At 40.4% G+C, this 17465-nt stretch overlaps 1 protein-coding gene across 20 annotated transcripts in view; it reads right to left on the bottom strand.

The window, feature by feature from the left end:
- Positions 1 to 2820: 2820 nt before the first annotated feature.
- The window catches only part of Rngtt (RNA guanylyltransferase and 5'-phosphatase), a 213557-nt gene continuing 198912 nt past the window's right edge, over positions 2821 to 17465 (bottom strand). For 19 of the 20 annotated variants that reach the window (XR_015619687.1, XR_015619690.1, XR_015619686.1 and 16 more), the window contains 2 exon segments: positions 6408 to 6531; positions 2821 to 5217 (listed from right to left, as the gene is read on the bottom strand). Coding sequence is in view for 10 of the 20 variants with exons in the window: in XM_087548855.1 (XP_087404981.1) it covers positions 5054 to 5217; positions 6408 to 6531 (288 nt within the window). In the remaining 10 variants the exon portion in view is untranslated. 20 annotated transcript variants of the gene reach the window in all.

The following is a 17465-nucleotide window of genomic DNA, read 5'->3' as shown; positions in this document are numbered from 1 at the left end:
GTACAAAGAACAATACAGTAAGAAAGTGTTCCACATAAAGGCCTATATTTTCTTGTCAAGTAAATACTTTTCAGGACTGAGATTCTTTTTATGTTACCAAATGATAGCCGCAAAAAATTTTGAAAAATGCCGTCCCACGAAAAACAGCTGGCAAGTCCACGTGTCCACGCACATTAAGAAATGTGAAGTCTGAAGTCTGCTGGCCCTTGCTTTAGTCTCTCCCTCCGTACAATGGTCATCTGGTATGATGGGAGGGGAGGGAGAGAGACATTGGAGTTAAACCAAGGCTGACAATAACCCACCGATGTGCGAGTGACAGCTAACTGCCACCATGGAGAAAATGATGGGCCGGTACTTATTTTAATCACCATGCTGCCTAATTACAGCTCTAGAAACCAACATCTGAAATATTACACTTCACGTTTACTCTCCTGCTGTCAATTTCCTCTTCTTCACATGGTGGGAGGTCAACGGCAGCAAAAAGTCAGACTCAGACACTGCACACCCAGACTGTGAAGAAACTCTTAGGCAGCAACTCAACTGGACCACCAAGCCCTGCTTGGGTCTCGGCTCAACTCAGGTTGGTGGTAACCATCAGTCACAGGCATATGGCTGTTAGGGAGAAAACAGACTCCCACAGTCCTGACTTCATATAGAAGCAGAATGGACTGAAGGAGGCCCTTTTGATCAGGTCTAGCCTTAACATTTTATGAATGGAAAAATGAGGGGACGTGGGGAGGGAACACAATCCAGTAGGAGGCTCAGACTGGGCTTCTTTCTTTTTAAATTTAAATTATTTTATTTATTTACATTCCAATCATTCTGGATCCAGCTTAGAACTTTTTTTCATCGTAGGACTGTACCATTTGGTTTCTAATTTTCAAGATTTTGTTTTATTGGCCTGAAGAAACTATACATTGCTCAAAATGGTGGTATGTTTAAAGACAGCAAAATCCCGTATTAAAAAAACAGTCATTGCAAAGCTTCTGTAAGGCAAAGGACACTGTGGTTAGGACAAAACGGCAACCAACAGATTGGGAAAAGATCTTTACCAATCCTATAACAGATAGAGGCCTTATATCCAAAATATACAAAGAACTCAAGAAGTTAGACCGCAGGGAAACAAATAACCCTATTAAAAAATGGGGTTCAGAGCTAAACAAAGAATTCACAGCTGAGGAATGCCGAATGGCTGAGAAACACCTAAAGAAATGTTCAACATCTTTAGTCATAAGGGAAATGCAAATCAAAACAACCCTGAGATTTCACCTCACACCAGTGAGAATGGCTAAGATCAAAAACTCAGGTGACAGCAGATGCTGGCGAGGATGTGGAGAAAGAGGAACACTCCTCCACTGTTGGTGGGATTGCAGACTGGTAAAACCATTCTGGAAATCAGTCTGGAGGTTCCTCAGAAAATTGGACATTGAACTGCCTGAGGATCCAGCCATACCTCTCTTGGGCATATACCCAAAAGATGCCTCAACATATAAAAGAGACACGTGCTCCACTTTGTTCATCGCAGCCTTATTTATAATAGCCAGAAACTGGAAAGAACCCAGATGCCCTTCAACAGAGGAATGGATACAGAAAATGTGGTACATCTACACAATGGAATATTACTCAGCTATCAAAAACAACGAGTTTATGAAATTCGTAGGCAAATGGTTGGAACTGGAAAATATCATCCTGAGTGAGCTAACCCACTCACAGAAAGACATACATGGTATGCACTCATTGATAAGTGGCTATTAGCCCAAATGCTTGAATTACCCTAGATCCCTAGAACAAAGGAAACTCAAGACGGATGATCAAAATGTGAATGCTTCACTCCTTCTTTAAATGAGGAAAAAGAATACCCTTGGCAGGGAAGGGAGAGGCAAAGATTAAAACAGAGACTGAAGGAACACCCATTCAGAGCCTGCCCCACAGGTGGCCCATACATATACAGCCACCCAATTAGACAAGATGGATGAAGCAAAGAAGTGCAGACCGACAGGAGCCGGATGTAGATCGCTCCTGAGAGACACAGCCAGAATACAGCAAATACAGAGGCGAATGCCAGCAGCAAACCACTGAACTGAGAATAGGTCCCCCGTTGAAGGAATCAGAGAAAGAACTGGAAGAGCTTGAAGGTGCTCGAGACCCCAAAAGTACAACAATGTCAAGCAACCAGAGCTTCCAGGGACTAAGCCACTACCTAAAGACTATACATGGACTGACCCTGGACTCTGTCCCCATAGGTAGCAATGAATATCCTAGTAAGAGCACCAGTGGAAGGGGAAGCCCTGGGTCCTGCTAAGACTGAACCCCCAGTGAACTAGACTATGCGGGGAGGGTGGCAATGGGGGGAGGTTTGGGAGGGGAACACCCATAAGGAAGGGGAGGGGGGAGGGTGATGTTTGTCCGGAAACCGGGAAAGGGAATAACACTTGAAATGTATATAAGAAATACTCAAGTTAATAAAAAAAAAAAAAAAAGAAATAATAAAAAAAAAAAACAGTCATTACAAGCATTTGATGGTTCATATTTCAGGACATTTACTCAGAAAGAAACTCACAAAAATAATACAAGAGGATGCTTGCATATTTGGTAGTGTTGAGATGGGGTGATGCCCAGAAATAAAGTGTCTCCACCCTAGACTTCAGAAGGAAAGGCTTCAAACAACACCGTGATGCCCATCACGTTTCCAAGCCTTCAGATTAATCTCTAGAATGTAACTAGTGTGATGGAGGATTCTAGGTGTGGCAGGGAGCAGCGAGAGCCAGCACAGCAGGAGGGACACCAAATCTCAGTCAGCGAGACAGGGACGACACACTCTTATTTTACACCAGTAGTTTTATTACAATACACACTGACACAATTAGAGAAGGAATGTTCTGGCATTTCTGAGCATTTCATGGAAAGCAAAGTAACCATCTAGGCAGTAGTCATCCATATTTTTTTTTTTTCTAAACAAAAAGCAAGCCTTTACATGCGATAACTCAGGGAAACAGTCTTATTCTTGTCTAGAAAATATCAGCTAGAGAAAACAGCTGGTGTAACATGAGCCGAGAAGGGAAGTTTTCCTTCAAGATGTCCAAATCCTACCTTTCATCCGAGAGACTAAATGACTGTCAGGACACCTCAGGAGGCGGTGTGTTGGGGCTCCATGGCATCTGCTTTTAAGGCAGTGACTCTGTCACCACAAGTGGAAGGGAAGGGTGAGCTGGAAACCAAGTCCTGTATCATGCTCTTTCCACAATTCATCTGAAGGTCACGGTTACCAACGTTCCAGTTCTATCACAGATCACTGGCAAAGCATGACACGATCTTCACAAGGGCGCTGCTCTTGCACCGGCTTGGGAGCGGACCACTCCGTGACCCTGGGGAGCAGGCACTACATTGCCTGGAGTCCACAGGCAGTTTTGGATCTACCATGTAAAAGACAGAAGGAACCTTGACATTTTCCCCTCAACCATCCCAGTCAGGTGCTTAAATCCCTTCAGTGCCCAAATGTACAAAAGCAATCTAGGAAAAAGTTAATATGGCATTTTAAATAAATTTGCTAACACATTATATAACTTGGGAACAACAGAGGCATAAGCCCAAGCACAGTCTTCGTATTCCACACAAAAAAGCACTGCAGAAGTAAAGTTTGTTTAAAAACATTAAAACTCAGGTTCATAGAAATACAGTTTTGCTTAATCTGTGCTATGCCAAATAACCCCCCCAGCTCCTCAGCCTCAGGTGCCGCACTCAGGTGTCCATTTCTGGCTGCATCAGTGCAAGAATGGACACTGCTGCATATGCCTCCAGATACGCTTATACATATAAATACAGATCACGGACATCTGTTTTAAATACGTTTCCTTAAAACCCCTGTCTCTAAAAATAAATACATTAAGTAAGCTGCTTGTTAGTAGCCACTTCTGAATTCCCTCACGAGCCAATCAGAACAATTTTCACAATGGCAGGGACCGCTAGCTGCCTTTTAAACCTCCTGTGGAGAGTAAACATGGAAGTGCGGCCTCGGTAGTGAAACACCACGCCCAAGCTGTAGCAATGGGAGCAACATCTTCCTGTCCTCCGTGACCCGTCTCTGCAATGCCTCTGTATCTGTCCAGTGGGAGGCCAGCATTTCCTAGAGACAACACTTTGTTCAACTGACATTACCTTCTAGGCAAAGCTGCCACTGCTTCTGACGCATTGTTGCAGGACATAACACAACAGCGGTTGTGTCTGATGCTGCTCAGATCACAGTGAGGAGGTAAAGCAGGAGGAGCCCTGCTGTCTGAAGGGAGCAATGATCCCAGAGCAGCAGCAGCACATGAGGGACCTGCGGCTCTGAACCCAAGTGCCACAAAGGAACTCAAACCAGTGCCAGGATGGGAACAGCAGACATCTGACACCATGGTTCAAACAAGAGAAACAGTAAGATGCTCAAAATGGTTCCTAAAGGAAGGATTCAACTCACAAGCAAATGGAGCTATGCTAATGTTTACATACCACCCTCACAGACAACAAAAACAAAAACTTCTTAAAATGGTATGCCAGACCAAACTGTTTAATGTACATAATACTTGACCTTGTCATTGCTCAGAATATAAAAAATTCAAAAATATAAGAAATCCATGATAAGTTAGTGAGAATTTCTAATGCCACTGCCCACATTTTAAAGAGGAAAACTTAAAAACCAACTTTAAAAAACTCAATGTGCTTACAGCTTCAGATTGCTAGTTATGAATCAAATGTAAAGGTGTCTATTCACATATAAACAAGGCCTCTATTTCATTAACTTCAATCTGATTAAACCTTTGGATATTTCAATCTGTAGACTCCACAGGGTAAGGCTGAATTTATCAGGTATAAATAAAATATTTAGGTCCATGATGTACTGTAGTTCCGAGAAAACAAGTGTACTAAATATATACAGGCTGACTGATGTCTTCCCTTAAAACACGTGTACCAGTACCAAGCCACACTGTCTCTTCAGTTTCTCTGGTTGAGAAAAAGAGACAACAGCATTCTTCCTCCTCTTCTCTCATCTTGAGCGAGAGGTCAGAGGCAGGGACTAGGTTGGCCGGTGCAGTCGTTTGGGCGGTGGGGGTGGCATGAGCTCTGAGTCAGGGTCCATGGGATACTTTCGCTTCTGTCCCTGAGCAGCCGCTGCACATCTGTCAATGAACTCGAACAGCATCTCCTTGGTGACAGGGTTTGAGATACTATTGCACACGGCTGTGGACAAAGGAGGACAACATCAGGTGATTTAAGCCAGCTGGCTCACTACAGGCTGAGGGTGGTCTTCATGCCGCTCTGTGAAATCATGGCATTTCATGACGGGCAAGCAGGCCTCAGGCTAGGTGCTTTTTTTTAAGTGGTTACTCTTTGCTGGAGTATTAATTTTAAGCAAAGATGTTAAGGGATTTTAATCTAGGACAGTATACTTCATGAAAATCCATGTTTAACTGAAACTTCTCTGCGGGGAAGTATACTACAGTGTTTGAGTCATTCTCTCAGAGAAGCGTCCATTCTGTGATACACAACAGTAATAGCCAATGCCACTAGGGACAGGAAGGTTCCAATGCCACTAGGGACAGGAAGGTTCCATGTCAGGTTCCTTCCACACTGTTATTTTACTCCTTTAGCTGAAGAACATATAATAAAATAGCTTAATAGACAAAACATCTTTTCTTTAGTAATCAAAAAATAGAACCAATATTTCTCATTTTATTCCCCCATCCCCCTTGGGAAAGAAGGAGAAGACAATGGAATGAAATCTCATCTGAGCATAGATGCTATTTCCAAAAAAAAAGCCCTGAATGTGAACCTCTGAAGTGAACGGTGTGAACTGGCTAGCTCTCTCCGCCTCCCACTTCTCACATCACCCTCAGCAATGGAGCACTGGACAAGTGAGCGCCCGCCCACTGCACCTCATCTACTGTTCGCATACTTTATACATGGAGATGAACTTGTGTTCTTCATGGAAACAATGAACTATTCCAAATCTCCAAGGCATCCATTATAGCCACAGAACATTCTGAAGGACAGCAGGGCAGTTTTTATGTTTTAAATAGTTTTCATTTACTTTCTCTCCATTGTTTGTAAAGTTATTTTAGGAGCTAGAAATTATATTTACCCTTGCTAATTCTGTTTCTTACCATCTGGCAAACAATTGTTTTAATAGTTTTGAATAGATCAGAAATTATCATGGCTTTTTTTTAAAAAAAAACCATTCACTAACTTAAACTAATATGAACCTGTCACTCTGTCTTCTTTTGCCCTTTCAGGCACACAGGGCAGCTCCCCAGCAGCTAACAAGGTGCAGGCCTGACCACCTACCCCATCAATCAGGACTATCGACAGGAACGTGGGCTTTGACACCGTAAGTTTCTGTAATGTACTATATTGGCCACTCTCATACTCACCCATGGCTGTGTTGTAGGCATTTGGGAAACTTTTGTCTATTCTCTGTCTCATGAAGACCCAGCTGTTGTTCTCAAATTTGCATTCTATAATTTTGTTGTCGTACTGTTTTAGTTCTTTTGTCACCTGTTTTAAAAGAGAATTGATGAAAATATTTCAAATCATTTGAAAGGCTTTTTGCTTCTACTATGTGACAGACACATTAGGAAATGCCAAAAACACCCCAGTAATTCTTCAAGCAGAGCTCTTTGTCATCTGAAGTGTCTAATCAAGCCTGAAGATATGGTGCACACTCCCAGTACACATGCTCATGTATCTGACACTTCAGAGTTGTGAAAATGGCTGTCAATATATAGCAATTAAAAGAAGCTAAGCAGAAAGCAGCCACTTCTGGGCCAAATGCAAATATGTTACCATGGGGACAAAGCCTCCAATCCTGTCTGTGTTTCTGTGGCTTTCAGACAATGAGTGCACTGCTTAGGGTTCACCAACTTTCAGAAAGATGTCACCATGTAGATTCCTATGCCACACACACCCCATAATCTTTATTATAGGTAAAAGGGCTACATAAAAATAAGTACTAGGATCAAATTAGGCAGTTTTTACATCCAAATTTGCTCCTCAGGCTATTTTCCCTTCTCATCCTTCCAGAGAGTATGGATTTAGAAAGGAAACTACTTTGCCTTTAGCTGGTGTGTTTCTTGGCTTCTTTACCTCAGATCATTGAATATGGATTACAACATACTCCATCAAAGCCACCAAGTATCCATGGTAACTATGGCCCGTCTGAGAAGATAGCCCATCAGGCTAGGATGATGGTTTCATAAGAGGACACAAGCTTATCTCTGCACTTTTCCAATCAAATGCCAGTCATGGTAATATTTGAATTCTGTCTTCATCCTTCAGAACTAACAACATTCTCTCTTACAATATGGTAGATTGTAATCACTGAACTTCATTAGCATTATTTGAAATGTTCTCATTTTCTGCCCACATATTCACTAACACCTAGGAAGATGAAGGGATGCAAATTTTTTAAAGCTGCTTTCAGTTCAGATTAGTTAGGGTGTGTCTTCATAAAAACTTTCAAATTTTCTTCCTTCTAGATGAATTTGATTCCCTCTAGATGCTTTTGATTGCATGGATCATCTGCATTTCAACAGGTCTAATAACTGGTCCAAACAGGTCTAACAGGCCCAGGCTCTGTAAACTTAACCTCCTACAAACACTCTGTTTAGCAACCTAGCCAATGTGTCCTTGGATGATCCAGAGTACAAGGTCTCAGCCCTGACTTAGCAGGAGCCTCTGTCCTTTTGACTCATCACTTATGTGCTGGCGCTGGACAGCACTTTCAATCTAGGCCACCAGTTCTGGGTTATGCCAAGAAGAAGCTGTTCAACAGAAGGATCTTTCAAAGTCTTCATTTTCTAATCTCTAAAAGCATCAAAGGGCTTTTTAATATACTAGGTTATGGAAAGAAAGTGCTTGAGACAGAGTAGGAAATCTATGAATGTGTAATTAAATAGAATATAAAAGAACCCCAAAGTCTTGTCTTAAGCACCTTAAGGGCACACTCACTTTGTCAACACAGGATGCCTCACTGTTGCCCAGCGAGCCTTTATGACGTGCAGCTTGCAATCCTATACTTTTACATCTCCTCACACCTACACCTGCCTGCTCTGTTTATGACTCTTACTTTATACATTTCAGATGAGTAGAATCACCTAATATTTATGCTTCTATAGCAATTTATTTTGCTTTAGCGTAACATCCTTGGGGTTCATTCATACTGTAGCATGTGATAGAATTCCCTTTTATGTTACATAATATTCCATTATATTTTCTTTGGCCATTCATCTGTTGATATTTTTTCCTACATCTTTGCTATTGTGACTAATGCTATAAGAAAATAGGGACATAAATATTACTTTTGGGTATATATACCCAGAAGTGAGACTGCTAGATCATACAGTAATTTAATTTTTAATTTTCCAAACAACTATTCCATACTATTATCCAAAATGGTTAGCCATAGCATACCCTAACAGTGTACATCTTTTAATTCTGGCCATGCTGACAGGTGCCAGATGTCACGACACTATGGTTTGTTTATTGGTTCCACATGCTTACTGGTTGTACACCTTTCCTGGAAAAAAAAATATAAAAATTCCTTTGCCTTTTGTAGAGTAGGGATTGAAAGAAGGTACCATTTTGTGGCCCAAGCTGGCTTTGAATCTCTGATGTCCACCTCAGTCTCAAACTTGTGATCTGCCTTAGCCAAGTACCAGAATCACAAATGTTTATCACATATCCACCTAGTTTTGCCTGTTTTAAAAAACATTTCTATTAGCATATGTTAACTATATACTCATGTTAAATGCTCAGCCAGAGCATTTCATTTTCTGCACAAGACATATTTGACCACAGTTGCTCTCCCATTCCCTTCCCTGTCCTCCCAGTGGACTACAGAGCGAGAGATCTTAACAGACTCCCTTTCACTTTGATGTCTTCCCCACTGGAGTCCACACACGAAACACTTGTCATGCTTGTCTCCACTCCACAATCTAAGTATCATGTTTTCTGTCTATTCACCCTCATACACATACACGAATAGACTCATATAAGCTATTTATTGTCTTAACAGGAGATACATAATACAGCATAATTGAAAGAATATAAATTTAATAGGTATTAATATTTAGAAAACAAAATATTTTACTTATTTTGTATTCTTTTTTGGTTACTTTTGAAAGTGGGTATCAGGGATTTGATATTGCTGAATTTTATATCTGACAACAGTTTATACATTTTTCTTCCATTTTATAAGTCATCTTTCTGCTTTGATGATAAGCAGTTTTTAAGGTCAATATCCTTATTTATTTTTTGTTTTACTGACTGTAATTCTGGAGTCATTCACTGAGTTATTGCCAGTTTTTTTCTAAAGTGTTTCTAATTTTGTTTTTAATCCTTTGAGGTGCAATAGTTTCATGTCTTATGCTTCAGTTTTTAATCTATATTGGAGCTTATTTCTTATATAGTATAGGGGCAAGTTCCATCATCTTTCCCGACTGTGTAATCTTGCTACCTTTGTGGAATATCTTATGTCACGGACTTATTTCTAGGTTCTCTATTCCACTGCCACTGTAGTTATTTTATACATGTATATAATATATTTAAACTGGATATATATTAAATATATAATATATATTAAAGCTGTAAAGTCATTAATTTGGGGACATGCTGATATATATATGGAGAATGTTATTAGAATATCCATATATATTTATATATATCAACATGTCCCCAAATTAATGATTTTTCACTTTTAATTTCCCGTGAACTATGAGATCACAGGTATATGCTAGAAAATCTGTCTTGGGGACGGGGCAGGGGGGAGGCTGCTATTTGGCTAGTTCCTGTGGTCTACTTGTCTGTGTCAGTGATGAAGCATGCTAATTAAAGCACTGGAGCTTTGCAGTAGAAGCCAGGGATGTAAGGCCTGCAACTTTGCTATCTGTCAGCTATTTAGAATTCCTTAAGAGTCCATGTGAATTCTAGCACAGCTTTTCTATTTCTGCAAAAGATACTGTTAAGTTCTATGGATATTCTGATAACATTTTCTCCTGATCCATGACTACTCAACTCCATTTATTTGTATCTTCTTTTATTTCTTTTAACAAGAAACACTGCTTATGTTTTTTAAGCAACTTTACAAGTAAACTCACTAAAGGAATCATGCTGACATCAAAAGGCACATTCTGAAAACAGCTGTCAACAAAATCATATCTTTGGCATTTTAGAAGAATGTTACTAGCAAGCTAGCTACTGTAGTGAGTGGAGGTTATCAGGAAGCTTCTCGCCCTTGTGCTCGCAGTTCAGACTCAAGCAGTGACACTATCTATCTGCTATAGCTGCTTGGCCAAACATTACCAATCTGGAAAATATTTCTAGAAAATGAATGCACCAGCTACTACTACTTTAAATTCATGTCCAAATTCAACAAGAAACAGTGCTCTTCATTAGGTACATGTTATATTCTCACCACGGGCAGGCTGCAAGATATTTATTTGATAGAGTAGTAAATACATTTAACTGGAAAAAAATACCATCTCTCATATGTGCACAAACTAAAGTTTTCACTAATGGTTACATAAAAAATTAGTGGGGTGCAGAAGAGTGACTTTACCATCCATATTCATCTGAAGACAATTACATATCATTATTGACTGAAAGAGGACTCCTGTTGTCTTCTCTATCAATTTTGTTATCCTAGTTTGAGTTACTGAATGCTTAAGTATTTATAAATTAGAATTTCACACTACACCTACTATTACATTAAATCAAGTTAATAATCTGAATAGGAGCACACTATCAAACCACAAAGGCCATGCTGGCTGTTGGCAACTTGCACAAAGTGGGTGACACGACTGACAGCAGAGCAGGAGCCTGCAGAAAGCTGCTCTGATGGGTGGCTGTACCAAGTGAACGTCTTAGGGAGAGGCTTCTGTTTGCTCTGAAGCCATTAAAACACAACAAGAATACAAAATGAAAAACCTAAAAACCCACACAAGAAAGCTATTAGGAGTGTCTTTCTTTTTCACATTTAGTTTGGAAAGGTTTGAGGCTAATAGGAAAGTTGTAAGAGTGGTAGGCATTTCCTGTTTTCTTCTGCCACGTTTTGCTAACATTTGTTTTATTTATAGTGTACACCAGCTAACATTGGTATAACATACACTAACGACTACCGCTTGGATTTAATGGCCACATGTTAGTTTCTCCCCATCTATAGCAATCAGTCAGTTATTCCATCTGTCCATTAGTCCGTCCGTCCAGGCTCTGTTACCCAGGTTAGTACTCTCAAGCACTGGGATTACAGGCATAAGCCACCACACCCAGGTGCCAAAATACTTGAGTGCCAGTTAGATATTTCAAGAAGATGCTAAAATTAGGATTTTAAAAACCTAGTGTTTGCTCACGATAAAGAATTTCTGGGTGTGGCAAGGAGTACCCTTCTGGTCCTTCCACACTATCCTAGTTCCCTGTGTCACTGGTGACAGTAACTCTGGTTACTTAGTCAAGGTGGTTATTTGCACAGTTTCTTCTTGGAGTTCTCTATTGCTAGTCTGTCATGAGGACAGGGAATGAAAGTCCACTTCCTGGAAAGGGTTATTAAAGAGTATGTGGTGTTCATTTATTTACTCATTTTAGACTTCACATGCACGGATGTGTTGTTGCCTGAGTGTGTACCACTTGAGTGCTTAATACCAGAAGAGATCAGAAAAAGGAGTGAGAACTCCTGGAACTGGAGTACAGATGGCTGTGACCCACCATGTAGGTGCTAGAGATCAATCCCAGGTTCTCTGGAAGAGCAGTCAGTCCTCTTAACAACTGGGTCATCTCTCCAGCCCATTGTAGAATTTATTAATAACACAACTTAAAAAATTTGGAGAGATATCTTCTAAGGCTATGCAATAACTCCATTTCTCCAAATTTCAGTCATGACTCTCCCTTCTCCACCCACAAACCTGCTTACAGTAATTACTCACGAAGTTTCCAGGGGCCTTTCAACTGCCTTCTCTCCTTACTACTCTTGTACTCAAACTGGACTTCTACATGGAAGAGTTGTCTATTTTCTTTTATGCAACTTATCCATTGAGCATTTGGTATATGTCAAGCATTATAAATTAATATTTGAACCATAATCTTTTTTTTTTTTTTGTCTCTCTCTATGGTGCATGCTTGTCTATAACTCAGTAGTCTCAAACTTGCAGACATGGTTATGGGAGATGTGTCACTGTAGGTGGGCTATAAGGTTTCAAAAGTCCATGCCATTCCCAATTAGCTCTCTCTGCTTTGAGCCTGTGGATCAAACGGAAGCTGCTGCTCTATCACCATTACTGCCTACCTGCCTGTTGCCATGATCCCTGCCACTACAGTCATGAACTCTGTGATGATTTAAATAAGACTGGCTCCCATAGGTTCATATACTTAAATGCTTAGGGAGTGGCATTAGGAGGTTTGGCTGTGGAGTAGTGGATGGGCTTGTTGGAGGAAGTGTGTCACTGGAGGTGAGGCTATGGGGTTTCTAAAGCTCAAGCTAGGCCCAGGGTCTCTCTCTTTCTGTGGCCCACAGATCCAGATGTAGAACTCTCAGCTATTCTCCAGCATCATGTCTGCCTATGCACCTTCATGCTTCCCACCATGACGATAATGGACTAAATTTCTGAACCTATACACAGGTCTCAATTAAATGTTTTCTTTCGGAAGGGCTACTGTGATCATGGTATCTCTTCGCAGCAATAAAAACCCCAGGACAGACTAACTGTATGAAAAAGTGAGCTCCCAAATTAAATGCCATCGTTTTATTAGTTGTCTGTCACAGTGTTTTGTCATGAAAATAGAAAAAGAAAACTTTCTATTAGACTGGGAAAAGGAAAAGCACACTTCAAATTAGTAATAAGCAATGGGTCCAAAGAACTACGGTAAAAACTTATATAATCTTAGCAAACTAAAGAACCAAAAGGACGACAACTCAGGGTTGCATGGATGTGTGTGAGAGAGGTCCCTGTGAGCCTTCCAGGATGGTTCCATATAGATCTGACACATTCCCTAACTTCTTACAGCCTACATACCCCATCTCATATGCTTGTATATTCTAGTTGCCTATGTGTAGATAATTTTGTCTTGATTTTCTTTGTGATAAAGATAAAACCTAGTGCCTCAAACTTGCTAATTATTCTACCACAGAGACATAGGACCCAGCCCATTTCAGAGACTTCTCAAACTAACATGTTCTACTTGTCATCTTCCTAATCTATTTCTTTTCACTTTCCAAAAAATGACATTATTCACTCAATGACAGAAACCCAGATTCCTGACTCTTCCTCTTCATTTATTCTTATATTTAGTCCATTAGAAGGCTTACTAATTCCACATACGAAAACTGTTTTTTTCTATTTATTTTACTACCCTGGTTTTAAAATTCACAATCTAAGACACTGCCACCTTGTAAATGGTCTACCCATTCCTCCATTTTTTTTTTAATTTAGAGAATACTTTATTAGTTTTTGTAATCAAACCCACGTATATAAGACCTTACATATTTAATACAGTGTGTTACCCCTGTACAAATGGAAAAAACTTAAGTTCAACATTTCTAGACCAATATGGCTGTTAATTTCTGTACAGTGCCAACTCAACACAGTAAACGGGGATACTTTTTTCCAAAGTTGACAGCACAGCTAAAGTTTCCAAAAATTCAAATTATATATCTGTATATATATATATTTATATTTATATAAAAAGACCAATAATAGCAGTGTGTTATGCATCAACAGCAGCAACAGCTTTTCCAGGTTCTGCAGTCATCTGAACAAAACTGTAGAGACATCCAGCACACTCCATTAAAAAAAAAAAAGTAAAAAAACAAAACCCGAGAAAACAGCACAGTTCTGTTACTCTTGTGGTACCTGGCACCATTTTTTTTTTAAATTAGCTTCTCAATCATCATCTGGAAAGAAAACATTCTGAGCAACATCATTAAAAACAGCTCTGATAAAGCACGGTCACTACTACGTATCATAAAGCAGGTACAAGCTATTTTACATCCACAGAGGTATGATACAGTACTGTCCTACATCTATAATACTAGAGGATACAATTTAAAAGGCATTATTTGAGACTTGATTCTACTTTTCCAGCAGAGGGCCCAAAGGATGGTGTGACACAGCTTTGTACAGAAACATACTCTAGACAGGATTTCCTTTCACTAGTGGCACACTTCTAAGGATTCATTCTCTCCATGAATGTCAGCTAAAACCGTTATTAAAAAAAATGAAATATCCCTAGAACAAAACCGTATAACCACCGGATTCACATGAAGATGACCTAGTGGAGACAAGCTGGACCTCACCTTACCAACAAGCTATCAAATCTGTTATGTTTAAACAGTGAGACCTCCAAGGAAGGAGATGCCAAGTAGTGCTTCAAAGCTTCGGACCACAATCAAACACAGCATCCTTTTCAACAGAAGCAGAAGCTCATCTGAATATGCTCATGGATGCTGACATCAACATTTAATCATCTCCTCACTCATCCAGGAAGAGGGGGAGATCAGTTACTACTGTACTTTATTGTGTTCAACCAAATCACCATGTTACAAAAATAGCAAGCTGCCATAATAAAAAATAAGGCTCCTCTATCCAGCACCAGATAGCATCATTTTACTTTCAAGCCTAGAAATTGCACACTTGTATATAAACCAATCGAAGATGAGGATTGAGAGTTCATCTTGGTGGATTTTTCCTTTGATGAATATGAAGTGTCCTTCCTTATCTTTTTTGATGACTTTTAATTGAAAATTGATTTTATTTGATATTAGAATGGCTACTCCAGCTTGCTTCTTCTGACCATTTGCTTGGAAAGTTGTTTTCCAGCCTTTCACTCTGAGGTAGTGTCTGTCTTTGTCTCTGAGGTGTGTTTCCTGTAGGCAGCAGAATGCAGGGTCCTCATTGCGTATCCAGTTTGTTAATCTATGTCTTTTTATTGGGGAGTTGAGGCCATTGATGTTGAGAGATATTAAGGAATAGTGATTATTGCTTCCCGTTATATTCATATTTGGATGTGAGGTTATGTTTGTGTGCTTTCATTCTCTTTGTTTTGTTGCCAAGACGATTAGTTTCTTGCTTCTTCTAGGTTATAGCTTGCCTCCTTATGTTGGGCTTTACCCTTTATTATCCTTTGTAGTGCTGGATTTGTAGAAAGATATTGTGTAAATTTGGTTTTGTCATGGAATATCTTGGTTTCTCCATCTATGTTAATTGAGAGTTTTGCAGAATACAGTAACCTGGGCTGGCATTTGTGTTCTCTTAGGGTCTGTATGACATCTGTCCAGGATCTTCTGGCCTTCATAGTTTCTGGCGAAAAGTCTGGTGTGATTCTGATAGGTCTGCCTTTATATGTTACTTGACCTTTTTCCCTTACTGCTTTTAATATTCTTTCTTTATTTTGTGCGTTTGGTGTTTTGACAATTATGTGACGGGAGGTGTTTCTTTTCTGGTCCAATCTATTTGGAGTTCTGTAGGCTTCTTGTATGCCTATGGGTATCTCCTTTTTTAGGTTAGGGAAGTTTTCTTCTATGATTTTGTTGAAGATATTTACTGGTCCTTTGTGCTGGGAGTCTTCACTCTCTTCTATACCTATTATCCTTAGGTTTGATCTTCTCATTGAGTCCTGGATTTCCTGTATGTTTTGGACCAGTAGCTTTTTCCGCTTTACATTATCTTTGACAGTTGAGTCAATGATTTCTATGGAATCTTCTGCTCCCGAGATTCTCTCTTCCATCTCTTGTATTCTGTTGGTGAAGCTTGTATCTACAGCTCCTTGTCTTTTCTTTTGATTTTCTATGTCCAGGGTTGTTTCCATGTGTTCTTTCTTGATTGCTTCTATTTCCATTTTTAATTCCTTCAACTGTTTGATTGTGTTTTCCTGGAATTCTTTCAGGGATTTTTGCGATTCCTCTCTGTAGGCTTCTACTTGTTCTCTAAGGGAGTTCTTTATGTCTTTCTTGAAGTCCTCCAGCATCATGATCAAATATGATTTTGAAACTAGATCTTGCTTTTCTGGTGTGTTTGGATATTCCGTGTTTGCTTTGGTGGGAGAATTGGGCTCCGATGATGCCATGTAGTCTTGGTTTCTGTTGCTTGGGTTCCTGCGCTTGCCTCTCGCCATCAGATTATCTCTAGTGTTACTTTGTTCTGCTATTTCTGACCGTGGCTAGACTGTCCTATAAGCCTGTGTGTCAGGAGTGCTGTAGACCTGTTTTCCTGTTTTCTTTCAGCCAGTTATGGGGACAGAGTGTTCTGCTTTCGGGCGTGTAGTTTTTCCTCTCTACAGGTCTTCAGCTGTTCCTGTGGGCCTGTGTCTTGAGTTCACCAGGCAGGTTTCTTGCAGGGGAAAAGTTGGTCCTACCTGTGGTTCCAACGCTCAAGTTTGCTCGTGGGGTACTGCCTAAGTCCTCTCCGCGGCGGCAGCAACTGGGAAGATCTGCGCCGCTCTTTCCAGGAGCCTCCGTGCACCAGGGTTCCAGATGACGTTTGGTGTGTTTCCTCTGGCGTCTGGATGTGCACAGAGTGCAGTCTCTTCTGGTTTCCCAGGCCTGTCTGCCTCTCTGAAGGTTTAGCTCTCCCTCCCACGGGATTTGGGTGCAGAGAACTGTTTATCCGGTCTGTTTCCTTCAGGTTCCGGCGGTGTCTCAGGCGCAGGGATCCTGCCGCCCCTGGGCCCTCCCCTACGGGAACCCAGAGGCCTTATACAGTTGCCTCTTGGGCCAGGGATGTGGGCAGGGGTGGGCAGTGTTGGTGGTCTCCTCCGCTCTGTAGCCTCAGGAGCGCCCACCTGATCAGGCGGTGAGGTCTCTCTCCCACGGGGTTTGGGAGCAGAGAGCTGCTGCGGGCCGGGATCCGCGGGTGTGGGACTTCCGGTCTCCTCCATTTTTATAATAAAGTTAGATTTACTTTAGAAAACTATAAGCCTAATTATAATCCCTTGCTTAAGAGACAATATCTGCCAGGCTGGAAAGGAGAAAATACATTTGTCATGATTCCCAGATGACAACACTTACATAGAAGAACTATATAAAGAGGTTTTCAATAACTGCAACTGTAGAAAGGTTACAGAACACAAGGATATAACATACACAGAAGTCACTATCTGAACACTAGAAACTACATTCACAAAATAAGGTATGAGTCTTAATAACTCAGCCAGGCACGGTAGGAGATACCTGTGATCCAAGCTATTCAGGAGGCTGAGGCAAGAGGTTTGTGTAATTTGAGTATAGCCTGAGCTATATAGTTAAGATGGCATCTCAAAAAAGAAAATGAGACTTGAAATTTGTAGCCTCTATATACTGTCAATTACAAAGTATTAAGAAAAGAAAGGGGGGGGGGTAAATAAATGTAAATATATATATATATATACATATATATATATACATATATATATTGAAAGATCCAATATTGTTGCCATCTTTCTTCCTAAAATGATCTACAAATTCAACA

Source organism: Rattus norvegicus, chromosome 5 (genome assembly GCF_021556685.1).
Source record: "Rattus norvegicus strain SHRSP/BbbUtx chromosome 5, alternate assembly SHRSP_T2T, whole genome shotgun sequence".
Classification (NCBI taxonomy): domain Eukaryota; kingdom Metazoa; phylum Chordata; class Mammalia; order Rodentia; family Muridae; genus Rattus; species Rattus norvegicus.
The sequence above is the reverse complement of the archived record's forward strand: the minus strand, read 5'-3'. Positions and strand labels throughout refer to the sequence as shown.